Raw genomic sequence first — 27,982 nt, forward strand, 5'->3', positions numbered from 1 at the left:
AGCCAGCAGTTTGGCACAGACTGCTGTACAGAACCCACATTAGGGCCAGGTGAAGTGGCTCACGCCTGTAGTCCCAGCATTCTGGGAGGCCAAGACAGGAGGATCCCTTGAGTTCAGGAGTTCCAGACCAGCCTGAGCAAGAGCAAGACCCCATCTCTACTAAAAATACAAAAATTAGCTGGACCTGTAGTGGACGCCTGTAGTCCTAGCTACTTGGGAGGCGGAGGCAGGAAAATCGCTTGAGCCCAGGAGTTCAAGGTTGCTGTGAGCTGTGATGCCACAGCACTCTACCCAGGGCAACAGCTTGAGGCTCTGTCTCAAAATAAATAAATAAATAAATAAAATTGTTAAAAAAAAAAAACCAACCAAACGAAACCCCCCCAGAAGACCAGAACCCACATTAGACCTTGGGAGCAAAAAGGAAACAGAAAACATGTCTTCTGTCAAGGATATTATAAAATGGTTAGAAAACACAATTCTTCCCATAAAACAGTTTGAGAACAAAGCACACCCAGTGGGCAGTGAACGTTATGCTACTCAAACCAGAGGGCTTCAAAAGGGCAGTGTGTAATGGGGCCGATGGGGCTCATCAGAGGTGACATTAAAAGTTCAAGAAGGGGGTGCTGGCCCCATATGCCGAGGGTGGTGGGTTCAAACCCAGCCCCGGCCAAACTGCAACAACAAAAAAATAGCTGGGCGTTGTGGTGGGCGCCTGTAGTCCCAGCTACTCAGGAGGCTGAGGCAAGAGAATCGTTTAAGCCCAGGAGCTGGAGGTTGCTGTGAGCCGTGTGACACCACAGCACTCTACCAAGGGCAGTAAAGTGAGACTCTGTCTCTACAAAAAAAAAAGTTCAAGAAGGCCAGCACACAGGGACCAGGGGATCCCACCACCTGTGAAAGTGCCCCACCTTGGTGACAAAGACAGGCCAACTCACCCCATAGGTGGGTATTGGTGTGAACTCAAAGGTGCAGGAGTGGCTCTCACAGGAGTCACCTGAGGACCTTGTTAAAAGTGCAGGTGAGCCAGGTGTGGTGGCTCACACCTGTAATCCTTGCACTCTGGGAGGCTGAGATGGATAGATTGCTTGAGCTCAGGAGTATGAGACCAGCCTAAGCAAAGCAAGACCCGGTCTCTACTAAAAATAGAAAAAAATAGCCAGGTGTTGTGGCGGTGCCTGTAGTCCCAGCTACCCAGAGGCTGAGCCAAGATCGCTTGAGCCCAAGAGTTTGAGGTTGCTGGGAGCTGTGACATCACAGCACTCTACTCATGGTGACTAAAACTCTGTCTCAAAAAAAAAAAGTGCAGGTGACAAGGCCCCAGCCCTCAATGTTCTAGTGGAGTAAACCTGTAGGGCCCAAACCTGATGTTTAGTAAGGCCCCGGATGGCTCTGCTGCACAGCAGGGGCTGTGACTCCACTCTGCAGCACTGGTGGGAGCAGCCTCGGAGGGTGAGGGGCCAGTCCTCCCCTCACCCACTGCCACTCACAGTGTGCACAGGCCATACCACATACCACACACATGCCACCCCCTACCACAAACACACCACATACCACACACACCCCACACACCACCCCCTACCACAAACACACCCCACACATCACCCTGTACCACAAACATAGCACACACACCACATACTGCACACACACGCCACACGCACACACACATCACATATACCACACACGTCCAACACACACACACACTCCAGGTATACCCAGGGCCCATTCACCTTGGCCCTGGCAGGAGTCTGTGATAGGGACTTAAAATGTGGGACTCAAGGCTCAGCGCTCACAGAATAGTGGTTACGGCGTCAGCCACATACACCGAGGGTGGTGGGTTAGAACCCGGCCCGGGCCAGCTAGACAAACAATGACAACCACAACAAAAAGCAGCCGGGCGTTGTGGCAGGCGTCTGTAGTCCCAACTACTCGGGAGGCTGAGGCAGGAGAATCACTTGAGCCCAAGAGTTTGAAGTTGCTGTGAGCAACACCACAGCACTCTACCAAGGGTGACATACTGAGACTCTGTCTCAAAAAAAAAAATCTGGGACTCGAGGCACACAAGTGTATCACCCACACAGGGAGGCAGTGGGCAGTGAGGAGCTGTGACAGTGGTTCCCTCTGCAGCCCTGCCTCTTGTAGCCCATGCTGTGCAGGGACACAGAGGCCCCGGCCACCTCTCCCTCAGTGTCCAGAGTGACTGATGGTTATGGGGCAGAAAAATGCCAAAGGTGACAGCAGCTAGCCTTGGGCAGAACTCGATAGATCCACTGGCTGATGCAGAGGCGGGGAGGAACATTGCCCTTCTGGGAGCCAGAGTCCTCCTTCCCCGGGGCAGTCGGAAGCAGTCAGCTGGCAGGGCCTGACCACACTGACTCTTCCCTCTCCTGGGGTGGGCCAAGAAGAGAACAGAGTCCTCTTTCCCGACACAGAGTCCACCCCTTCTTTAGGAAACATCTTCTAATCTAGAGGAAGGGGCTGCAGAGTCTGCTGGACAGTAAAGGCTGCGGGAATCCAGGTGCCTGCAGGATGCGGGGCCCTGGCCGCTCCACAGATGACTCACAGCTCTGGAGCTCTTGGAGGGTGAAGTTGTCCTCAACTCCCCAGGTTACAGAAAACAAGTGGTCTTGAGTCCAGGAGTCCTGGGGAGGCAGGGCATGGCACCTCAGGGTGATAGGAAAGGACGCTCCCTATTCCAGGCCGAGGGGCCCTGCATTACCACCTGTCCTGGGCTCCCTGCTGGGTACTAGTTGGCTTTGTCCTCTGCCTCAGAGCAGCGCCTTCGAGGGTGACCAGGGAGCAAAGGTACCCCAGGCCCTGGCAGCTGTTGCCTCCCTTCCAGCAGGGAGCTCTCTCTGTAGAAACTGGAGTCCCTCCCTGAATGGTGGGGCAGGGGCTGGCAGTGGGATGTGGTCAGACCCGCTCAGCAGCTCTGTGGACAAGCAAGTCCTGCTGGGCCAGCAGCCGACTCTGCTTCAAGCTGGGAGCAGGTGGCCATTGGAAGCCAGCTCCTGGCCCCCTCCTTCTGAGGCCCTTTGGGAGCCCTGGCACCTTTCCTGGTACCAGCTGTGCAGTCTGGCACGGAGTCGGTGCCCACGAGAGCCCACACTGCCCGCGGCTGCCCAGGGGACAGGATGCATGACCGGCTCCTATGCTAATCACACCCTCCTTCCGCCTGGCCTGGTGCACAGCCTACCTGCCCCTGGAGAGAAGCTGCCATCTGACGCCTCCCTACCCGCCCCCGCTCCCAGGGACACATTTATCTGTCCTGCTACTGCCTCTGCTCTGCACGGGCCCCTATACCCTGTGTTTGCTCCTCCTGCTCCAGCCTCCACCAGGATGACTGGCCTGTGTGCTCACTGGGGTGAGCCCCGGGTGCCCAGCAGGTGGGCTGTGTGCCCAGTGGAGAAGTCCTCCCACAACCTCTCCATCCACCTCAGCACCACAGGATAACTCCACCCTGGAGGCGTCCATCCGGGTGCAGTGGCCACACTCTTCCTTGTCAGGCCTCCATTAGGACTGGCCGGTGACCCTCCCTAAAGGGGGGCGAGAACAGGGGGCTGCCTGTCTCTGCTTTGAGCAGAGGCTGGAAGAGTCTAACCCAAGTAGGCAACAGGAGGTCTGGGAGGCAACAGGTGAGGCCTATGACCTGGCACCAGCGCCAGCCTGACAGAGGAAAAGGAGAGGGGAGGAGAAACTGAGCAGAGTGAAAATGTGGGCAGAGTCTGGAGGCCACAATTCTAGACAGCCCTCTGACACCAGCACGAAGCCAGGCTCAGGGCACCCACTGGCCCACTCTGGGCACCTGGGTCTTCAGCAAAACAGACAATCCAACAGTGTGATCTCCAAGACCACTTCTAAGTTTTTCAGAACCATGACAAAAAGGAAAAAAAATCTCACCTAAAAGCTGAAGCAGCCGGAAAAGCTAACACTCCCTGCAGGTAGTGTTTCATACAGTGAACAGGGCCTTTACTGCCTTAGGCTCCTCACAGCTGGGCTTCAACCAGGCAGTCTCACTGGCCTCTGCCCTGAGTAGGGCCCAGGAGCTCGGTTTAACGCTCTGCTATGGCTGCCTTGAAGCTCTTAAACAAGGGGCCTTGCGTTTCATTTCACTCTGGGTGCCACACATTATGTAGCCAGTGCTAAAAATCCTTAGTATGCTGGTCAAGGAGACGCACTGTGGGCATATCAGCAATGTTTCTGCTCTAAGGATTTTGGTGCGTGGAATACGGAAATATCGAACATTTCCTCGTTTCCAGCGCCTGGGGAAGGGAAGGGTGAGCCAATTAAGGAAGCACCTGATGAGAGTTAAATTTTCCCAGGGGACTGATGAGTTCCACATCCAGGAGTTACCATCCCCCGGAGTCAGGTGTAGCCAAGGCTCTGGGGATTTAATCAGGTGCCTCCTGCCTCCTACAGCGGCCAACTGCTGCTATTGTCTAATATCCATTTTCTCCTTCTTCTGTATTGTTAGAATTATTAGCTGGCCATGGCCATGGCCCAGATTCCCTTGCAGCAAGATGTGTGCATGTGATTAAGTGCTGGCCAATGGGATGTACATGGAAGCATCTGCTATGGTTCAGGGACCTTCCTTTGTTTTTTTTTTGAGACAGAGTCTCACTCTGTCACCCTGGGTAGAGTGCCCTGCTGTCATCATAGCTCACAAGAACCTCAAACTCTTGGGTTCAAGTGATCCTCTTGCTCAGCCTCCCAAGTAACTGGGACTACAGGCACCTGCCACAAGACCCAGCTAGTTTTTCTATTTTTAGTAGAGATAAGGTCTCACTCTTGCTCAGACTGGTCTTGAACTCCTCAGCTCAAGCAATCCACATGCCTCAGCCTCCCACTATGCCCAGCCTCAAAGACTTTCATTAAGAAATAGCTGGTACAAAAAAAAAAAGAAAAAGAAAAAGAAATAGCTGGTACAGGGCGGTGCCTGTGGCTCAAGGAGTAGGGCACAAGCCCCATAACCCAAGGGTGGTGGGTTCGAGCCCGGCCCCAGCCATAAAAAAAAAAAAAGAAACAGCTGGTACATATTCTCTCTTCTGAGTTCGTGTTATTATTATTTTTTTTTTTTGAGACAGAGTCTCACTTTCTTGTCCCAGGCTAGAGTGTCATGGCATCATTATAGCTCACAGCTACTTCAAACTCCTGGATTCAAGTAATCCTCCTGCTTCAACCTCCCTAGGAGCTGGGACTACAAGTTCCCACCACAACGCTGAGTTGTATTTTTGATCTATAACATAGCAGGCAAGTTTGTTTTTTTTTTTTTTTTGGTAGAGACAGAGTTTCACTTTATGGCCCTTGGTAGAGTGGCATCACACAGCTCACAGCAACCTCCAACTCCTGGGCTTAAGCGATTCTCTTGCCTCAGCCTCTCGAGTAGCTGGGACTACAGGCGCCTGCCACAACGCCCAGCTATTTTTTGGTTGCAGTTTGGCCGGGGCCGGGTTTGAACCCGCCTCCCTTGGTATATGGGGCCAGCGCCTTACCGACTGAGCCACAGGCGCCGCCCAGCAGGCAAGTTTTAATTTCTTAGACTAGAGGAGTCGGAAGTATATGCACTATTTATTGCATCATTTCACCATATAAATTTGGACAAGAGTGAATTGACACGGAGTTGGTCTTTTGGCATTCAGTTCTTCAAACAGGAGGGTGAGACTAGTGTTCCAGCTCAGTGTGTGTGAGTGGTGGGGGGAGCACATATACTAAGTAAAACCTTAGGAATGTGCAAAGGAGGAAAGCTGAGCAGGGTGACGTGGATGGAGAATGGCGGGCGCACAATTTTAGGAGTAGCAAGAAAGGGTACGAAGAGGTGATACTTGAGCAGGGATCTTAATGAAGACAGGAAAGGCGCTATTACAGACCAGTGAGAGAGGAACATTCCAAGGGATTACATTCTAGTGGTTCTGTCAAAAGTAGGGATCTCCCATATGAGGTTCAGACTTCTGTTTCCAACTATCTATTGTTGTCTCCACGTGGATGTTCCAATAGCTCACGTGCAACGTGTTTAAAATCTTTCTTCTGGGCTCGGCGCCTGTGGCTCAAGCGGCTAAGGCGCCAGCCACATACACCTGAGCTGGTGGGTTTGACTCCAGCCCAGGCCCGCCTAACAATGATGGCTGCAACCAAAAAATAGCTGGGCATTGTGGCAGGCACCTGTGGGCCCAGCTACTCGGGAAGCTGAGGCAGGAAAATTGCTTGAGCCCAGGAATTGGAGGTTGCTGTGAGCTGTAATGCCACAGCACTCTACCCAGGGCGACAACTTGAGGCTCTGTCTCAAAAAAAAAAAAAAAAAAAATCTTTCTTCTGTTCCAAACTAGGTCCTCTTCTTTACTGCTCTAGTACTGTTATTTGTGCCACTTTCTTCCCAGTCACCTACACTGTAATCTTGGGAGTTGTGTGCACTAAGTTCCCAAGCTGTGACCACTTTTCTTCTACAACTGCTCTCTAATCATCTGTGCCACCTGTGGAGACCAGAACCCAGATTACTGCAGGGGCCTCTTCATGGGTCTTCCTGCCTTCAGCTGCTCCAGCTTCTGTCCACCCCCAGGACTGCGGTTAGTTACCTCCTTTTAGCCCTGTTCTGAATAAGTTAATGGTCTGCTCAAAAACCTTCAGAGTCTCTGAATAAGGTGTGAAATCTGGCCGGGCGAGGTGGCTCACGCCTGTAATCCTAGCACTCTGGGAGGCTGAGGTGGGAGGAATGCTTGAGCTTACAAGTTGAAGACCAGCCTGAGCAAGAGCGAGAACCCGTCTGTAAAAATAGTTGGACATGTGGCAGGTGCCTGCAGTTCCAGCTACTTGGGAAGCTGAGCCAAGAGGATCACTTGAGCCCAAGAGTTTGAGGTTTTGAGGTTGCTGTGAGCTATGATGACACAGCACTCTATGGAGGGTACTGTACCACACACACACACAGTGTGAAGTCCTAAGCCCAGCACCCAAGACCCACCCTTCTTTCCAGTCCTATCTGCCCTTCCTCCTCCAAACGCATCTGTGTAGATTCTTCACCATTTTCCCAAGACAGTTCTTCCTTTCCTACCTTTGTGTCTTTATTTCTGCTTCTTCCTCCTACTGAAATTCATTGCCACCTCTCTTAGGAAGTCTCTCCATCAGCTTCCTGCTCAGCTGCTCTTTCTTTCCTTTTGACCTATACAATTTTATTTGCACAATTTTAGTTCCACCCACCTACCCACCCCGGGCCTTTTCCATTGTAAAGGCAATATAACATTGAAAAGTACTTCAAAAAAATGAAAATGAGAAAACAATCATCCATATTCCCACTTCAACAAGTGAGTTCACATTTGGATATCCTCCTCTAGTCCTTGGCGATATGCATGCATATTTTTACATAATTGTAATCACTGTAGACATACAACTTTGATTTGTTTTCACTTCCAGCCAACATTTTCCCCATCTTTCTACATAGTCTTTTCAAAGTTGAAGTTTTAAAAAAAGGTCAGAAGAAAAAGTCTTTATAATGATTATAGCATCACAAGGTCAGATCTCACAGCTTATACACTGTAATTTATTAAACCTTTTTATCACTGGACATTTGGATGGGTTTTATTTTAGCTGGACTATTTATGAGAGGAAAAAAGATACATATGTTGATCTTGTCCTCTTTGTATTCTTAGTATCTAGAAAAATACTTCAATCAACATTAAATGGATTGATGAGTGACTAGGTGTACACGATGGACACCTCTAGGCATAACTATTTTTTCTGTTGAGTATTTTCCTAGGATATAGTTTCCTGGGATCAATAAGTATTAATATTTTGGGGGCCATTGCACATTACGGCAGATTGTCTTTTCCCAAAATAGTCATGCCAATAAATGTCCCATCCTACATGCTGTGACATGGGACATTCCTCTACTGAGTGTTGGGGTCTGTGTTCCCTCCCCTTGAAATTGGCCAGTTCTTTGTAGCTGCCTTGATAGAATACAGTCGAAGAAAAGTTGTGAAACTTGCATAGCTAGGTTATAGATAAAAGGCAATATGCTTCTGCTGCTCTCTCTCTCAGGATACTTGCCCTTAGAACTCAGCCACCATATTATAAGGAAGCCCATGCCATCTGTGGAGGCCAAGTATGGGCATTCCACTGACATCCCCAGTTAGGCTCCCAGTTAATACTTAGCATCAACTGCTCCATCTTCTAATCCCAGACATTTGGAACAGAGGGAAGCCATCCCCATTGTGCCCTCTCTGAATTCCTGTCTCTAGGAGAGAGATACTAAATGGTCACTATTATTTTGGAACAACTTGTTATGTTGCTGGAATGAGTGGCCATCCATGTCGTTCCATGATGCCACCAGCAGTAGAGGGGTAAGGCAGATTCACAACCTCACGAGCAGTACAGCTTGGTTTCTTTGGGGGTACTTATCTCTCCAAATCTCATCTCCACTTCTAAACTATCAGCTGTTCTAGGGGACTGACAGTTTAGAAGTGGATACATTGCTCTCTCAGCACAGGGCCTTGCTCATAGGCAGCACTTGGGAGTAAATGTTTGTACATTTGTTGAAGGGACAGATATTAGGGTATGCATTTGTCTGTCATCCTGACCAGGAGACACAGCCTATGACTGTGGGTTAGACTATCTTGGCTTCCTCATTAGAGGAAGCAGAGTCTAGAAACACATCCTCTACTTCAATTAGACAAATACTTGGAGAAAACTCTCCAGTGTTTCAAGGAACAGAATCATGGTGTCCTGTGACCAGAGCCCTCATACTTTGCATCCACCCCAACACACGCGCTAATGGGGAGGACTTGTAAGTTACCAATTTTGCATCCTACTTAGAAACTGGCAGATGTGCATCTAGATGGCTTTAGCTGTTTACGCACCCTTTACCTAGTGAAAAAATTTTGTATAGTTTAACAAAGAGGAGAGCCTCATGGAAATGTCAAGTGAGGCCTCTGGCCTTTCGATCTCTTTAGATTTGACCACCTAATTGTCAGCTTCTTGCTTCTTTTTCTTCTCTGCCCAAACTTCTACCCATCAGCCAAAGAGCCCTCCATGGTCTTCAGCACTGAAGGCACACTCACCAAAAATTCCAGTGCAAAGAAAGAAAAGGTTTTCAAGTGAATTCTCCCTAACTCAATGATTAATTCAACAAATATTTACTGAGCACCTAACACACACCTGCACCCAAAGACCTCAAGAAAGCCAGTCTGATAAAAGCTCCAGTGTTTACAGATGCTCCCCCTGGCTGAGAGGCTTTCAGTTTTCCATGGGTGTTTATCCTCACATTGCCCCAGCCTTGCACCTGTCAAGGCAGCCAACAGTGGCAGATGTCTCACCAACACAAGCCACTGGGAGGGAACTAGTGAAGAATGTGTTTGTGGAAAATAGAAATGTGAAGTGGGGAAAACTAGTAAGTTTCTTTTTTTTTTTGCTTTTTATTAAACAAGGTCACCCAGGCTGAAGTGCAGGGGTGCGGTCTTAGCTCATTACAGCCTTGAACTTCTAGACAATCCTCCTTTCTGTCTCCTGAGTAACTGGGAGTAACCGTGTGTGCCAACACATCTGGCTAATTTTTCTACTTTTTAAATTTTTTTTGTAGAGATTGGATCTGTGTTTGGTCAAGGCTGGTCTCAAACTCCTGGCTTCCAGCAGTCCTCCTGCGCTGGCCTCCCAAAGTGCTAGGATTATAGGCATAAGCCACTGTGCCTGGCAAAAAGCAGTTAATTTATTCAGAGCGTTACCATAAGCAGTTAAAAGATACAATAACTTCCCTGGCTTACACAGAAAATATCTAGTGTCTAGTGCCTTGAGAGACTCTGTATTCTAGGATGTGGATCTGCCTCCAAGTTTGGTCTAAGGCACTTGGTTTAAGTGGAGTCTAACCACTAATTTAAGGTGGTTAACTCTAGGAATTTTCAAGATGGTATTAAAAAAAATGTTTAAAGAACTCATGCAGAACATTCAACTGGAAGCAGAGGATTATACTGAATTTATTCTTGAGATGGAAGCCATACCTTCTCAAACCACCAGATTTCGGGGCTCATGTTATTAGCTCAGTCTCCCTCTGCCAAGTCTCCTTCACAGGCAAGCTGGACTCAGGCTTGCCCGGTGGATGATACTCCTCCCCACTATGAACACAAGGGGTATTTCTTTGGAATTGGAGTAAGCTGGGGCCTGCATTCTGGGCCAAAACTATCAGAGCTGCTTGAGCCCAGTCTACATACCACATGTTTGAAGAAGAATCATGTCTGGCTGCTGCTCTTGAAAAAACAAGTTTTGCCCCCAACGGAGCTGATCACCACCTTCTGACTTTCCTATGGGATGCAGTTCATGAAAACAGACTCTGATTCAGGGTTGTTATTTTTTCCTTCTAGTTTACAAATGAAAAAGGAAGGAGACAGTGTTTTCTTGGTATTCCAGAGGCCCAGCCTTCAGGATTCAAGGATACTGTCTGTGACTGAGGGTTGGCCAGCTCTGGGGCAGGAGGGAAGGACAGAATGCAAGAGGAAGCAGGAGACAGATTCAGTGGGGCTGGCATGGATAGGTTTGTGTGTGCAGTGCGATCCAGGATGACACAGTGGCTTTATAGTGCTGAAAGGGGCATTTCCTATTTTATACCAATTTGTTCTTTTGAAAAATTTTAAAGCCATTTTTTTCTTCCCCTATAAACACTGTGATTCATTTTCACTTTTAGCTTCTCAATTACCTCTGAGGTATGAAGAGTATCTTTATTTTATATTCAGAAATCAGAGTAAAAGATTACTTGCCCTGCCCCAGGCAGGATTGGTTCTCCATGTCGCTGCCCATTCAGATCTATAGCTCTTCTAGCCAGACTTCGGAACATTCACTTTGGTCTGGTGGCAGAAAAAGATTAACTTTTATCTTTAACCTTCATCTCCAGTAGTGCTTGAGATAGCCATTTTCAGGGTCACTGCTGTCCTCTGTGGCACCCTGACCTATGGTGCTGTGTTCTCCATACCTACCCTGCTATGCTGGACTCCTCTTCCTAACCCTGAGGGGTCACCCTCTGTAGAATCCAGAACTTGTCCCATGGTCAGTGCCTTTCATTCAATGTGAAAATGGATTTCATGGTGACTATCCACGGATTGAATTAGAGATGTGCCTCACAGTCTGACAATCCTGGCATACCCAGGGAGACGTGGAAGGTCACCGGGCCCAAGAAACACAGCTACTGTTTGCACACAACCATCTCACTCTAAGGCAGCAGATAAGGCCCTGCATAGATCCCTCTCAGAAGGGCCCAGCCCTGGACTGCTTATCTTTGAAGACTTTTGCTACAACACACAGTCCAGCGGCAGCTGCAACTAAAGCCACCTAGAGAGATGCCAGCCTCACCTGATCCCTCAGTGATCCCTGCTGCATATGCCCACAGGAACAGAGGCCTCACCCCCAGATCACGAAGGAAGACCCCAAACAGTACGTGAAATCAGTGTACTAACACCTTTACTTTTCATGCTTACTTTCCCTGCTGCACCTGTTCCAGCCTTGGGGAGACTGTTTCCTCCTGCTGAGGCCTAGCGTATTGTTGGCTGCCTCAAAAGGTGTCCTTTACAGAAGAGAATACAAGCCTTTCCCAAATAAGTTAACTTCAGCCATCGACAATTATTCCTGAACAGCAGCATATCTCAGACTAGTAAAAACTCAGTTCTTGCGTGAGGCTGAGACAAGATATGAAGGTTGTTAGAGAGACGAGAAGTCACTTCTGAATCCATTCAGATGGCTGCTGAGTGCCAAAGGAGGGGCATAGATCTAATCACTCTAGGGGAGAAGTGACTACCATCTGGCGTGGTCAGGACCAGCTCCAAATAGCAGGTTTAATTAAAGTGAAGTCTCAAGGCAGGGGTAGATGGCAGAACGGGAGGGGGGGTATCCCTGGAGAGTGATCAGGATGAGCAGGAGGTGGCACGCAGAGGTCCCAGCAAGCAGTGAGCAGCCTGCACTGCCTGGAGCCAAGGATTTAGATGTGTAAGGCCAGGTTGGGGCCAGATTGTATACGGCTTTAAACGTCAGGCTAAGGAATTTATCAGGGGAATGAAATGATCAAACAGGTGTTTTAGGAAGATGAATTTGAAGAGAATGTGCAGAATGAATTGGAAAATCTGGAAGCATGGCAACAATTAGGAGGCTGTGAGATTAATTAGGCTGTTGCAATAGTCCTGTGTGAGTTGATAAGGGTGTAAATGAGCATAGTAGTGGCAGAAATGGAAAGGGACAGATGCAAGAGACATTGTTAAGAAAGAATGGATGAGGTTTGCTGCTGATTGGATTGGGGACCCAGGGAGCACCAGGAATCAAAGACGACACCAGAGTTTTGAGCATGGGCAACTACTAGTACAATGAACAGAAAAAGGGATGTAAGAAGAGGGAGCTGATTTTAGCAGATGCAAATTTAGTTCCAGACACAGAAGAGTCTGCAGGATATCCAAGTGGAACTGTCTGACAGGTAACTGCAAATCTAACACTATAGCTCGAGACAGACATTATATTTGGTGATGAATTTGGGAATTGAAAGCAGAAATGTGATAAAGTTGTGGAATGAATGTGATCTCTAAGGAAAAGCAAATACTAAAGAACCAAAGACTGGCCTTTGAGGAATGTCCATATTTAAAGGATTTATATTACAAAGCCAAGTCCAGAAAGCACCACTCTCCACGCTACGTGTCTTCACTGCTAAAATACAGTCTAAAGTACATATTAGTTTAAGAAAGCCAAACACCACAGCATTTTTATGACTCAGTAGGAACAAAATTATAAACACTTGAGTATGCCTCTAAAAGAAATGTGGCTTAAGTACAGGCTGATGTTTATAGAGGAAGAAGGTAGACAGTAAATATAATCTAGAAGACTAGTAGATCTGATCCTGTAATAAGTCAAACAATGAGAAGAAAAACTTGTGACATACACCCCATCAATACATCTGATTGGAGGGATTTACTCACTTTAACATAAAGACCAAAAAAATTTGCTTGATTTGCAATGTGCTATCTTCCTGAAGGGTAAATTAAAACTCTTTCACCAAAGTTTTTTTTTTTTTTTTTTTTTTGCAGTTTTTGGCTGGGGCTGGGTTTGAACCCACCACCTCTGGCATATGGGGCTGGCACCCTACTCTGTTGAGCCACAGGCGCGACCTACCACCAAAGTATTTTTAATAAAAGTTACATTTCAGTATCAACTGATTTTAACATTCAGAAAAAAAATCTCAATGAGGAACGCTGCCCAGAGTGTGGTGATCAGTACTAGACATTAGAATGCAAATAAAACATCTTTTTTTAGTGTATATTCCTAGTATTTTTACATATATATAATTTACTGGGTATTGTACTTTTTGATAGTAACCTAAAGAATATAACAGCTTTAAATTTTTGGAATAAAAAGTATCTTAGGCTTGGTGCCCGTAGCACAGTGGTTATGGTGTCAGACACATGCACTGAGCCTGGTGGGTTCTAACCAGGCCCAGGCCTGCTGAACAACAATGACAACCACAACAAAAAAATAGCCTGGCATTGTGGCGGGCGCCTGTAGTCCCAGCTACTTGGGAGGCTGAGGCAAGAGAATCATTTAAGCCCAAGAGTTTGAGGTTGCTGTGAGCTGTGACACCAGCGCACTCTACCAGGTGACAGCTTGAGACTGTCTCAAAAAAAAAAAAAAGAAAAAGAAGGGTGGCGCCTGTGGCTCAAGGAGTAGGGCGCCGGTCCCATATGCTGGAGGTGGTGGGTTCAAACCCAGCCCCGGCCAAAAAATCACAAAAAAAAAAAAAGAAAAAGAAAAAGAAAACTATCTGAAGTCCTATAAAGCAAAAAATACCATGTGTCTTAAATACTATTAAAATTTTTCTTCAGAATGCTTTTAATAAAGTATATGCAGCTGTACACCAGTTTAACAGTATAGCAATTGTTACTCCATGACATCTCAGTAACTTTTGAAATAACAGATTTTTTTCTTCCCCAAACATCACAGCAAATACATTTAGCATATACCAAAAGCAGTTAAGAGAAGGGAGTGGCTTTCCTTTGGACATCAACTTTTAAAAACAGAACAACTTTTTGAAAAATGGAACTTATAAATTATACAAAATGGGATGCATATATAAATACCAACATACACTTTTTCTGAAGATACTGGTTTTAGCTGTTTCCAGATTTTTATGAGGCAATGAAAGCAGTCTCTAGTATGTTGATCAAGAAAATATATGGTATTCTGGCTACTATACACACATATAGAAAATAAAGACAGAGAGTCAAGCAAAACTTACAAATTTGTTAACTTCTCACTCTCCAGATAGTTTGAATATATCTAAAAAATTTAAATGGATAGGATATCACTATCATCATAAAGGGAATTTTAAAAATAACACAGTATTATAAAACAGTGAAACAGAGTTGCTAAAATTGAAGCAGTAAAATGTTTTCTTGATAGCCTCAGACTCTTAGCTAAAACCCAAATAGATTAATTCTACCAGCTAAATTTAATCTAAGAATTGACTTCTCAAATGCCCAAACTGTCAAGCTTCTTTAGTAACATTTATAAACATCCATGAACTTAATATATTATTTAGGAGTTAGCCTCATTTCTTTCAATATGGGCTTTGGGCTGACTTACAGAACACTGGGGAAATAAGAGTAAAAAAAAAAAAACTAAGCAATTTTCTTTCTAAGTACTTCACACTACTAAATAACATGAGTTAAAAAAACACTTTTTATGGTGGAGGAGTCAGGTGGATGACTCTCCATTGAGGGATACAATGAAAAAGGACTCTAATTAAGAAGGAATGGCATTGATTGGGTCAATACAAACCTATAGTAAAAAGAAAAAAAAAAACCAAAAACCTAAAGTAAACTGAAATTTCTAAAATGTGCTGTAAAATTGAAGATAGTATCTCTTGGTGTAGAAGATACAGTACACACTTGCAAGGGAGTTTCATAATAGCCATCTTGTCCTTAAATCTGAAGAGTCTGTAACATATACACATGTGTATCTTATTTCATAGAAATAAATGGCTCAGAGTTGCTTAGATTCAACTTCTCGTTCGGTGAAACAAAAGTCCAAATGTTTGGAAATGACCCACTACTCGCCAAAAATCCATAAAATATTCACGCCGGACAGACCAAGATTAACTCTCCTAAAAAGAGGGAAGGGAAAAAGTTTTAATAGAGTTGTTTTCCAAGCATTATAAGTCTTTCTCCAATAACTGAAATAAGAATCTTTGTGAGTAATACATGTTTAATTGATGACATTTAATGTACTTCTGCAATGAATTAAGTCACACAAGGTTTATTAGGTGAATTCTATTAATAGTAACAGTAATTACTTTCTTAACTGTGCTCAAAACCCAAATCTAGACGTGAAGCTTTCAAAATAATTTTAGTAAGACTGAAGAAAGAGTCAACTAAATAAAAAATATGCTGGGCATGGTGGCTCATCCACTCTGGGAGGATCGCTTGAACCCAGGAGTTTGAGGTTGCATAGGCTGAGGCCATAGCACTCTAGTGGGGGCAACAGAGTGACACATTGTCTCAAAAAAGGGAAAAAACTGATAAATGTTTCTATTTGTTTACAATACAAATTTTTGTTCATGTCTGTTTTAATCTTTAGATCTAATATGCATATATTTAAGGACAGAAGATTTGGTTTCCCTAGAGCAGTGCTGTCCAATAGAAATAGAGTGACATCACAAATGCAAGCCACATGCATAATTTTAAATCTTCTAACAGACACCTAAAAAAGTCAAAAAGAAACAGTAAAATTAATTTTAAGAATATATTTCGGGGTGGTGCCTGTGGCTCAAGGAGTAGGGTGCCGGTCCCATATGCCGGAGGTGGCGGGTTCAAACCGAGCCCCGGCCAAAAACCACAAAAAAAAAAAAAAAAAGAATATATTTCATTACTCCAGTATATCCAAAATAGTATTTTGGCATGTGACCAATTTACATAATTATTAAGGAAATATTTTACATTTTTTACATTATTGTCTTTGAAATCTGGTAGATATTTTACTCTTTTGTGCATCTCACTTCAGATTAGTCATGTTTCATTAAGCTCAATGTCACTTGTGGTTGGTGGCTACTGTGCTAGACAGCACAACACAACTGTAGAACAAATATTTCTAAATTACACAGAAGATACTCAAACTTAGAGGCATACATATCAGAAGACGAATTGACCACAGGTCCCTTCCACTCCAAGTCTTTCTCTTTACATCTTATGAGCCTTAGGTTACTCAGTAGGCAGAGTTAAACTCCGGTTCAGCTGAACCCAGGCATTACCAGATTTTCCTAGCTTTAGTTGGGGTCTACTTACTTCAAATGTTATTTGACACGCTAAAATTTTATATCATCAAATGTCTTCCCACAAGTTTGAATGTTACAATAAGTGAGCTTTTTTTCTTTTTTTAAAAAGAGACAAGAGTTTCACCCTGTGCCGTGGGCAGAGTGCTGTGGTGTTCCAACTCACAGCAAGCTCAAAGTCTTAGGTCCAAGCGATCCCCCAGCGTCAGCCTCCTGAGTAGCTGGGATTACAGCTACACTACAATGCCCAGCTAGTTTTTCTATTTTTAGTAGGGGTGTGTGTATGTATCTCACTTTTGCTCAGGCTGCTCTTGAACTCCTGAGCTGCCACACCCAACCAGAATATGTGAACTTTATTACGAAGTATGCAAACAATTTCAACTGATTACTTCTCTATTCTGGTTAACAACATTATGGAATGGATATTGACTCAGTTTTTCTGGAAGTATAACCAATTTGTAGAACGCTTTGTGTCTGAAATGGAACAGCCTGAAAAAAAGTCAATGATGTGGTCTATTTGCCTTTTACCAATAGGGAAATGGAAGTTATAAGGAGTTAAAGGACTTGCCCAAGATAGCAGAGCTAGTTAGTGACAGGTCCAAGCTAGTACTGGAAGCCGTATCTATTGTTGTTCAGTCTATAAATCTTTTTAGTTATAGGCTGCCTCCTGAAGAATCTTAACATAGGAAGAAAATCATTTAATATACCATATACTTATGTTTTTGAAGCATAAATACCTACCCAAGCATTCCTGACTCTTTGGTCTTTATGATGTAGAGAAACATTAACAATGTATGAAACATATTATTTCTGCCCTGAAACAAAGACAAAAAAGACAAGATTTAAACCAAACCAAAAAGACTCACTCTGATGAGTAAATGCAGATCCTCTAATTAGTATCCTACTAACTCAAAATTCCATGTAATTCAGACCATTCATTCACTCAACAAAGTGCCTATACTTTGTGCTAGGAAGCCGGAATATTGTGGTGAAAAAAGAGAGAAAGGACACATGTAATCAAGGAGCTCAATAGTCTGTGAGAAAGGCAGTAGTAAACTAAGAAGTGTAAAAATGTGTGAAGAATGCTGTGAGATTGGTGGGTACAGGAACATACAAAGGTATAGTATCTAACCTAGACTGGTGAGGCAGGGAGTATCTTCCCAAGGGAAAGATTTTAATTTGGAACTGCAGTCCCCAACCCCTGGGCTGTGGAGCAGTCCAGTCCGTGGCCAGTTAGGAATAAGGCTGCACAACAGGTGAGTGGCAGGTGAGTAAAGCTTCATCTGTCACTGTCTCCCATCACCCCTAAATGGGACTGTCTAGTTGCAGGAAAATAAACCCAGGGCTCTCACTGATTCTGCATGATGGTGAGTTGTATAACTATTTCATTATATATTGCAATGTAATAACAATGGAAATAAAGTACACAATAAATGTAATGTGCTTGAATCATTCTGAAACCATCCTCTCCCCCTGTTCTGTAAAAGTTGTCTTCCACGAAATCAATCCCTGGTACCAAAAAGGTTGGGGATGGCTGGTCTGGAAGATGGCTATTCTGAGGTTGGTGTCTCTATACATTACATACAGAACATGTTCTATCCCTAAAACTGAAAGCTTTAGAGTGATGGAATTAAAGCTTGTAGCCATACTTCAAAAAAATATTACAATATACTTCGTAAGTAACATGTTAGATATAAATTTATTTTGTTTATAAAGGACTACTTGGCAATGTTTTGCCACATCTAAAATCAAACTATTAAATGTAATTGTTGGTCTATAAAAACAGTTCCTAGTTCATATTTTCAATGTAATGATTAACTTTTGCCTGTTTAGTTTGACTTAGTGTTTTCATTCAAGAATCTGAGAACAAAGAGAAAAAATTAACTGGGTGTAGTGGTGCATGCCTGTAGGCCCAGCTACTCAGGAGGCTGAGATAAGAGGATCACTTGAGCCTAGGAGATTGAGGTTGCAGTAAGCTTTGAAGCTACAGTGATGCTACTGAACTCTAGTCTGGCAACAGTGACACCCTGTCTCCACTCACATCCCCCCAAAAAAAAGAAAGAAAAAAGGATTTGCACGAATAATGAATAAATACTTAATAGAACTTCAATAGCCAAAATATCTATACACTTACAAAGATAAATCTCAAACTTGAATGAAATTAATATTTATAATTATAGCCAATGATTGGCACACTGGTTACGGCACCAGCCATCTGCACCAAAGTTGGCGGGTTCGAACCTGGCCCCAGAGAAACTGCACCAAAAAGTAGCTGGGTATTGTGGTGGGTGCCTATAGTCCCAGGTACTTAGGAGGCTGAGGCAAGAGAATTGCTTAAGCCCAAGAGTTACAGGTTGCTGTGAGCTGTGAAGCCATAGTACTCTACTGAGGGTGACATAGTCAGACTCTCTCTCAAAAAAAAAAAAAAAAAAAAATTATAGCCAATATAAAATTTCTCAGAAATGATATTGTAACAAAAATAACTGCAAAGGTCATCAACAGAACTGATATTTGCAATGAAGAGTAAAATACCTATATGGAAGTATAAATTGGCATAATAATCTTTTTAATACAGTAACTGGCATTATGTATTTTCAAAGCCTTGAAAATATTCTGTGGCCTAGAATTCTATTGTTCTTCTGGTTCTCTGGACTAAAGAAATGATCCAAAATGCAGATAGATAAATGTATGAAGATGAATATTCACCAGGATTTACAATAATGAGGAATTAGAAATATCCAAAATGTCCAATACTCGTCGGGCACAGTGGCTCATGCCTGTAATCCTAGTACTCTGGGAGGCCGAGGGGGTGGATTGCTTGTGCGCATGAATTCGAGATCAGATTAAGCAAAAAGTGAGACCCTGTCTCTACTAAAAATAGAAAAACAGAGGCAAGAGGATCGCTTGAGCCTGAGTTGGAGGTTGCTGTGAGCTATGACACTATAGCACTCTACCCAGTGTGATAGCTTGAGACTGTCTCCAAAAAAAAAAAAAAAGAAAGTCAATACTAGAAGAAGAGTTGAAAATTATGTTATGTACCTCTTTTTTTTTTGGCTGGGGCTGGGTTTTGAACCCACCACCTCCCATATATGGGGCTGGCGCCCTATTCTTTTGAGCCACAGGCACCACTCGAAAATTATGTTATGATCTCTCTTTTTATTTGAGAGACAGGGTCTCACTTGTGGCCCTGGTTGGATGGAGTACAGTGGTACAATCCTAGTTCACTGCAGCCTTGAAATCCCTGGGCTCATCAAGCTATCCTTCTGTCTCAGCCATTTGAGTAGCTAGAATTATAGGGTTCTATTACTGCGCCCAGCTTTGTTTTTTTAATATATATATTTTCTTTTTTTTTTGTTTTTTGAGACAGAGTCTTAGTCACCCTGGGTAGACTGCCAAGGTGTCATAGCTCACAGCAACCTCAAACTTCTAGGTTCAAAAGACCCCTCTTGCCTCAGCCTCTGGAGTAGCTGAGACTATAGGCACCCGCCAAAACACATGGCTGGTTTTTCTATTTTTATTTATTTATTTTTTTTTCTTGAGACAGAGACTCAAGCTGTTGCCCTGGGTAGAATGCTATGGCATCACAGCTCACAGCAACCTCCAACTCCTGGGCTCAAGAGTGTCTCCTGCCTCCGCCTCCCAAGTACCTGGGACTACAGGTGCCTGCCACAATGCCTGGCTATTTTTAGGTTGCAGCCGTCATTGTGGTTTGGCGGGCCCGGACTGGATTCAAACCCGCCAGCTCAGATGTATATGGTTGGCACCTTAGCTGCTTGAGCCACAGGCACAGAGCTGTTTTTTCTATTTTTAATAGAGATGGGGTCTCACTCTTGCTCAGGCTGGTTTTGAACACCTGAGCTCAGGCAATCCACCTGACTTGGCCTCCCAGAGTGCCATGGAGTCCACCTAGCTCACAGAAACCTCAAACTCCTGGACTCAAGCAATCCTCCTACCTCAGCATCCTGAGCAGCTACAATTACAGGCTCCTGCCATAACACCTTGATAATTTTTCTATTTTTATTTTTTTTTTTTTTGTAGAGACAGAGTCTCACTTTTTCACCCTCAGTAGAATGCCATGGTGTCACACAGCTCACAGCAACCTCCAACTCCCGGGCTTAGGCGATTCTCTTGCCTCAGCCACTCGAGTGGCTGGGACTATAGGCGCCCACCACAGTGCCCGGCCATTTTTTTTTTGTTGTTGCAGTTTGGCAGGAGCCGAGTTGAACCCGCCACCCCTGGTATATGAGGCCGGCGCCCTACTCACTGAGCACAGGCGCTGCCCAATTTTTCTTTTTTTAGTAGAAAGGGGATCTCGCTCTTGGTCAGGCTGGTCTTTTTTTTCGGGGGCGTGGGCGGGAATTCATTGAGGGCACAAAAATTAGGTTATACTGATTGCATTTGTACTCAGGATGGTCTTGAACTCCTGAGCTCAAGCGATCCTCCTGCTTCACTTATACATTTTTAATAGTATGGCAAATAATGTTATAAAGTTAATTTTTAAAAGCAACATATAAAGCTCCATAAATAATATAATTTTACCTTCTTAAAAATACAAAGAAAGACCAAAAGGAAGTTTACCAAAAGGCAATAATATACCAAAATGTTAACAATGGCTATCTTGGAATAATGATATGAGTGATTTTTCTTTATACTTTTCCAAATTAAGAGCATATTACTTTTACAGTAAAAAAAGAATATACAAGAAACACACTTTTCCTAACTTAAAATTTACTACCTGTACTATAAACAAGAAATTCTACTTTTAAAAACATTACTGAAGCAAGTCATCTATAACATTCTCGAGTATCAACTTTTACATATAAAAATACCTTGGGAAGATTGTAGACATGGCGCTGGTATATCAGCTCATAATGGGGAGAGTTGATAGCACTCTGATAAATGCAAAAAACATTCTCATTTGTAATATCTGTAATGGAAATATGCTACATTAAAAAACCAAACCACCAGAGATATTTCATGTGAAAATCTTAACACATTCTTTTAGGAGAGGTTTATACCTGGTTTATTTGGTGTCTGAACAAAGTGCTGAGAAGTAAATGTTTTTCCATCGGGGTACTTAGGATGTGGAGGCAATCTGGAATCAAGGTAGGTGCAAAATACATGCATGATGATCTGAAGATGAGGAAATAATTTTTCAAAGTCAGTGTGAAACTCTAGCATGGCTATAGATCTTTAAAAACATCTATAGTTATAATTATTCCACTTTAAAAATTTTTTCCTAAAGAGAATTAGCAAAATGCTTTCAACTTATGTAAGTTTTCATTCTATAATCTTTTTAGTCAGAAAAGATTAAAAATCACATAATTTAGGCAATACACCTATTCTTTTAATCCAAAGTATTACTTCCTATGAAGATAAGGAATTCACTAATAGGATATTTTCCTTTCTTAAATGATAGATGAATTCATTATGTTTAAGTAAGACAGGAAGCTAGCTCAATTCATATAATCTACTCAAAATGTAAAATAGAAAAATATATTTGCCATCAAATCAATCTATATTTTGATGGAAAGAAAAAGTTTAAATACTGTAGCCATGATGCCTGGCTTCTATTTTCTATTTTTAGTAGAGACAGGGTCTCACTTTTGCTCAGATTGGTCTTAAACTCCTCAGTTCAAGCAATCCTCCAACCTCAGCCTCCTGAGTTATAGGACATGCATGAGCCATCCCACCCCGTCAAGCAACTTTGAAACTCTTTGATCTCATAAATTCTAATTCTAGGAATTTTTCTTTTTTTAATATTTATTTATCCCTTCTTTTCTTTCTTTTTTTTTTTTTTGCAGTTTCTGGCTGGGGCTGGGTTTGAATCTGCCACCTCCGGCATATGGGGCTAGCACCCTACCCCTCTAGGAATTTTCTTAAAGTGATAATCACAAATAACAAAGAAATATACTTCACGATATTGCTTTCCACATTATTAAGATAGGAAAACAAATAAAAGTCCCTTCTCTATCATAATTTTCTCCAAAGTTTAGGTCCAATATAGAATAATACTCAAACATTACAAAAGTGAAAAAAAGGAGAATACATAATTTTAGACCAGGTGCAGTGGCTCACGCCTGTAATCTTAGCACTATGGGAAGCCAAGGCGGGTAGAATGCCTGAACTCAGAGGTTCGAGACCAGCTTGAGCAAGAGTGAGACTCTGCCTCTAAAAAAAAAAAAAAAAAAAAGCTGGGTGTTGTGGGCTCCTGTAGTCCCAGCTACTTGGGAGGCTGAGGCAAGAGAATCGCTTGAGCCCACAAGTTTGCAGATATTCCTATGAGTTGTGATGCCAGGGCACTCTACTGAGGGCAACAAACTCCATCTCAAAAAAAAAAAAAAAAAAAAAATATATATATATATATATATACACAAACATACACACATATATAATTTTACATAAAGAATAATTACAACTACGATAAAAAAATTTAAAAATAGCACCACCAAAAATAAAATATAGAAAAATATGATTAATCATTGGCTTAAGATGTTGACACTATAATAATCCACTCTTTCTTTTCTTTTTTTTTTTGAGACAGAGTCTCACTATGTTGCCCTCAGTTGAGTACTGTAGCGTCACAGCTCATAGTAACCTCAAATTCTTGGGCTGAAGTGATTCTCTTGCCTCAGCCTCCCAAGTAGCTGGGATTATAGACACCCCCAACAATGCCCCGCTATTTTTTTTTTTTTTTGTAGTTGTCATTGTTGTTTGGCAGGCCCAGGCTGGATTTGAAATGCCAGCCCTGGTGCGTGTAGCTGGCACCCTAGTGGCTGAGCTATAGGCGCCGAGCCTATAATTCATTATTTCTAATTTATTTTAGAAATACTTCGTAATATCTTTTTTTTTTTTTTAAGACAGAGTCTTGCTCTGTTGCTCTGGGTAGTTAGATTGCAGTGGCATCATTATAGCTCACAGCAACCTCAAACTCCTGGGTTCAATCAGTCCTCCTGCCTCAGCCTCCCAAGTTGCTGGGACTAGAGGCCCATACTATCATGCCTAACTAATTTTTTCTGTTTTTAGTAGAGACAAGGTCTTCTTCTTGCTCAGGCTGGTCTCAAACTTCTGATCTCAACTAATCCACCCATCTCAGCCTCCCTGAATGCTAGGATTATACACATGAGCTAACACATCGGCCTTAAATACTTATTCTTATAATGGAAAAACAAAAACACATAAATCCAGTAACATTACACTAAACATATAAACATTACACTAAAAATATAAAATAAGGGATGGGCGAGGTGGCTCACACCTATAATCCTAGTACCTTGGGAAGCCAAGGCAGGTGGATTGCTTGAGCTCAAGAGTTTGGGACCAGCCTGAGCAAGATGGAGACCCCATCTCTACTAAAAATAGAAAAACTAGCCAAATGTTGTGGCAGGTACCTATAGTCCCGGCTACTGGGGAGGCTGAGGCAAGAGGATTGCTTGAGTTCAAGACTTGAGGTTACCGTAAGCCACGATGACACCATGGTACTTTACCCAGGGAGACAGAGTGAGACTCTGTCTCAAAATAAATAAATAAATAATAAAAATAAATAAATTAAAAAAAAGCAATAAAATAAATCTAGACACTTACGGCAGAATCAGTGGGCAGGTCTGTGTCCCACTTTCGTCCTTTGAAGTCTCCACCTCTGTTCCATCGGAATGAGCTCATGCAACCTCCCTGAGAAAGTTCTGTGGCAATAAAGGTGAAATTTTAAAAAGCTAAGAATATGGAAAACAGGGCGGCGCCTGTGGCTCAAGGAGTAGGGTGCTGGTCCCATATGCCGGAGGTGGCGGGTTCAAACCCAGCCCTGGCCAAAAACCACAAAAAAAAAACCCAAAAAACCAAGAATATGGAAAACAGAAAAAAAGGCTAAGAGATTATAATAAAAGAAGTACATTATCTTAAAAACCTGATCAATACACCTAAACCTAAAGAAATATAAGATATTAAAGTTCAAGTTACACAGCACCATGAAGAAATCAGATAAACCCAAAATAATGCGGGATAAGATTACTATTCTGGGTTCTTAAAGACAGTGACTAGACAATTGAGAAATTTAAATATGGACAATATATTCGATGGCATTACAGAATTATTATTAATGTTTAAGGAGTGATAATCTCATTGTGGTTATATAAGAGACTGCTCTTATTTTTAGGAAAACACATGCTGAATGTATTGATGTCTACAATGTACTTTTAAATATTACAGAAAAAAAGCGTGTACATGTATATGGAGAAAGAGAATCAAATATGGCAAACTGCTCTTATTCAATCTAGAACACAATACAGTGTCCATTATATTGTTTTTTGTATATTTCATATACTACTTCCATATACTTTGTATGTATGTATATACGCACAGAGAAATACATTTTTTTTAGATGCACAAATACCTTGTTTATGAGGCATCTTCACAAAAAATTCAAACCTGAATTTACTGGGAATACAGAGGACAGAGAGTCATGTAAAACTATACTATGGGGACGGATTCACCAAAACCCACACCATAGAAAAGTCTATAGACAAACAATCCAGTTCTTTTGATAAATAATTTGCAAAGGAAAAAAACAAGATGGACAGGAAACTTATAGCTTCAAAGAAACTTAAATAACCAATCACAAGATGTGAGAATATTTGAATTCTGATTCAAACAAACAATACTAAAAAAAGGAATTATGTATTTTATGAGGTAGCTGGCAATTTGAATATAGCTGGATATTCACAATATAAAGAATATTAGGGATAGTTGTATTGTGGTTATATACGGTTGTATTAGAGTTTTGTTTCTTTTTTTTAGAGACAGTCTTCTTTTGTTGCCCTTGGTAGAGTGCTGTGGCGTCACAGCTCATAGCAAGCTCCAGCCCTTGGGCTTAGGCGATTCTCTTGCCTCAGCCTCCCAAGTAGCTGGGACTAGAGGTGTCCACCACAACACCTGGCTATTTTTTGTTGCAGTTTGGCCGGGGCCAGGTTCAAACCCACCACCCTTGTTATATGGGGCCAGGGCCCTACTCACTAAGCCACAGGTGCTGCTCATATATTACAGTTTTTAAAAAGTTCTTATCTTTTAGATACACACAAGGAAATATTTATAGATAAGCTTGGCACCCATAGGTCAGTGGTTAGGGTGCTGGCCACATACACCACGGCTGACAGGTTCGAACCCGGCCTGCTATACAACAATGACAACTACAACCAAAACATAGCTGGGTGTTGTGGCGGGTGCCTGTAGTCCCAGCTATGTGGGAGACTAAGGCAAGAGAATTGTTTAAGCCCAAGAGTTTGAGGTTGCAGTGTGCTATGACACCACAGCACTCTACTGAAGGCAACATAATAAGACTATTTACAGAAAAAATCATAATGATATATAGAATTTGCTTCAAATAATACAGGAAGTAGATAAATATGGACAGGGCAGGGGTTGTCTAGAGACTGATGGTTGCCAGGGCTGGGTGATGGGTATACTATGTGTATATAAGAAGGTTATGCATACTACTTTGTCCAGTTTTGTGTTTGTCTGGAATTCTCTTTATATAACAAGTCTTTAAAAAGTCACAGAAAATGCTTATTCCTGAATCCCAACCCAAACCCAGGAAAAAAGGGGAGCATCATACATTTTCCAATTAAGATATATGATAAACTTGAATACTATTTTTTTTTGCACTTTGGGCCAGGGTTCGGCTTGAACCTGCCACCCCTGATGCCCTACTCCTTGAGCCACAGGCACCGCCCAACTTGAATACTATAAAACTTGTTTTATTGATGAGAACATTATATTTGTCCAAATTTTTAAAAATTCTAACTTTATGAATTGCTCCTTAAGTAAAGTAGCATAAAGAGAATGTATGGGAGTGCCGGGAAGGATAATCGTCCTGATTCTCTAGCCAGCCTTCTTGTAAGATCACATCTCCCCCCAATAATAAGGATATACAACACATATAAGGAAGCTATGTATTAAAGAGGAATTATAAAAATTAAGAGAAGTAAGAACCAGCATGCTGTGAAATTATAAATAATGTCATAGTGGTACTCATTCTTGGTACTCTAAGAGAAGAAAATAAGTGAAATAATTCACTGGAGCCTATTCAGCTTACTTAAGCCTTTTATACAGTATTAAATTCACATATTCAAGGTTCGTGTTACTTGACAATTCTTAGCATGTAAAACCTAACACCTATTCACATGTTATGAATCTGACAAAGGGCTAACAACCAAAACCTACAAAGAACTCAACCAAATCAATACAAAAAGAGCAACCCCATCAATAATTGGACAAGAAACAGGAACAGAATATTTTCTCATAAGGATAGGTGAATGGCCAACAAACACATGAAAAAATGGTGATCTTCCCTAATCACTAGAGAAATGGAAATCAAAACCACTTTGAGATATCATCTAACCCAGTGAGAATGGCCCACACTACAAGGTCCCAAAGCTGTAGATGCTGGTGTGAGTGTAGAGAGGGGAACACTCATGCCCCGTTGGTCAACTGCAAACCAGTATTAGCCTCTATGGAAAAAAGTATGGCAATTCCGCAAAGAACTAAAAGTGTACCTTCCATTTGATCTTGCAATCCCATCACTAGGTATTTACCCAAAAGAAAAAAGTCATTCTATCATAAAGACATTTGCACTCAAAATTTTATAGCAGCTCAATTCACAATTGCAAAGATGTAGAAACAACCCAAGAGGCCATCCATCAACCTATGAATGGATTAATAAACTGTGGCCTATGTATAACATGGAATACCATTTAGCCATAAAAAAGATGGGGACTTTGTATCTTTCATATTTACCTGGAAGGATTTGGAGAACACTCTCCTAAGTATCACAAGAATGGAAACATGGAGCATCCCTCATATTCAATACTAAATTACAACTAGCAAATTAACAACTACAGGCCCACATTAGAGAAAAACACAATTAAAGAAGGGGGAAGAGTGAGAAGGTTTGGTAAGTTCTCATCTATCGGGTACAATGGATGGGTAAATGACACCTTTCTGGGTGAAGAACACAACTACAACTTGGACTTCACCTTACAAATGCAAATAATATAACCTAATCATATGTATCCTCATATTGATACAGAAAAAAAAAAGACTTCAAAGCTATTCCAGTATAAGACTTCATTAAATCATAATTAGACACATCTTTATAAAGTATTATGTTATAGTTATGCTTTCAATTAAAAAAATCTTTTTCCTTTAACCTTTATTTATACATAAAATCCCAATAAATCAAAAAGGCTCTTGTTTTTCTCTCTTCAAATCCATAGTTACCTTTGATCCTTTCAAACAAGTATTCCTGATTTGGTGTAAGGTCTAGATACTGCACGATTGTATTCAGAGTCGGAATGAGAGGGGCTTTGACCAAGGCAGCTTGTTTCAAGCTAGTAATACTAGCCTCTGATAAAAAGAAAACAGAAAATACAAATTATCCTTCATGTGGGTCTCCAAAAGAATGTAAAATGCTCTTCCTCTTGTGTTCATATACCTGGCTCCTAATGGCATTTACACAAGTTCCCTGACCACCCTATCTTAAATTCCTAAACATTAATAATGCCTTCCTGTTGATTTTTTTCCTCCTTACCACTAACCACTTTCCAATGTACTTCCTTTATCTTGTTTATTGTCTGTCTCATCTACTAGAATGAAAGCTTAAGGAGGACAAGGATTTTGATCATTCTGCTCACTGCCCCCAGTATCTTGAATAGTACCTAGGAGAGA

General features: G+C 42.4%; 1 protein-coding gene across 6 annotated transcripts in view; it reads right to left on the reverse strand.

Annotated features, from left to right (window-relative positions):
- Window positions 1-13,759: 13,759 nt before the first annotated feature.
- The window catches only part of TMEM209 (transmembrane protein 209), a 37,988-nt gene continuing 23,765 nt past the window's right edge, over window positions 13,760-27,982 (reverse strand). For 5 of the 6 annotated variants that reach the window (XM_053553397.1, XM_053553398.1, XM_053553401.1 and 2 more), the window contains 6 exons: window positions 27,536-27,661; window positions 23,849-23,946; window positions 21,283-21,397; window positions 21,094-21,191; window positions 17,006-17,079; window positions 13,760-15,100 (listed from right to left, as the gene is read on the reverse strand). In XM_053553397.1, the coding sequence (XP_053409372.1) occupies window positions 15,046-15,100; window positions 17,006-17,079; window positions 21,094-21,191; window positions 21,283-21,397; window positions 23,849-23,946; window positions 27,536-27,661 (566 nt within the window). In that variant the 3' untranslated portion in view covers window positions 13,760-15,045. The remainder of the gene's footprint in view (window positions 15,101-17,005; window positions 17,080-21,093; window positions 21,192-21,282; window positions 21,398-23,848; window positions 23,947-27,535; window positions 27,662-27,982) is intronic. The other variant, XM_053553400.1, reaches the window with a different exon arrangement.

The sequence above is a fragment of the Nycticebus coucang genome, chromosome 11, assembly GCF_027406575.1.
Source record: "Nycticebus coucang isolate mNycCou1 chromosome 11, mNycCou1.pri, whole genome shotgun sequence".
In the NCBI taxonomy this organism is placed as follows: Eukaryota; Metazoa; Chordata; class Mammalia; order Primates; family Lorisidae; genus Nycticebus; species Nycticebus coucang.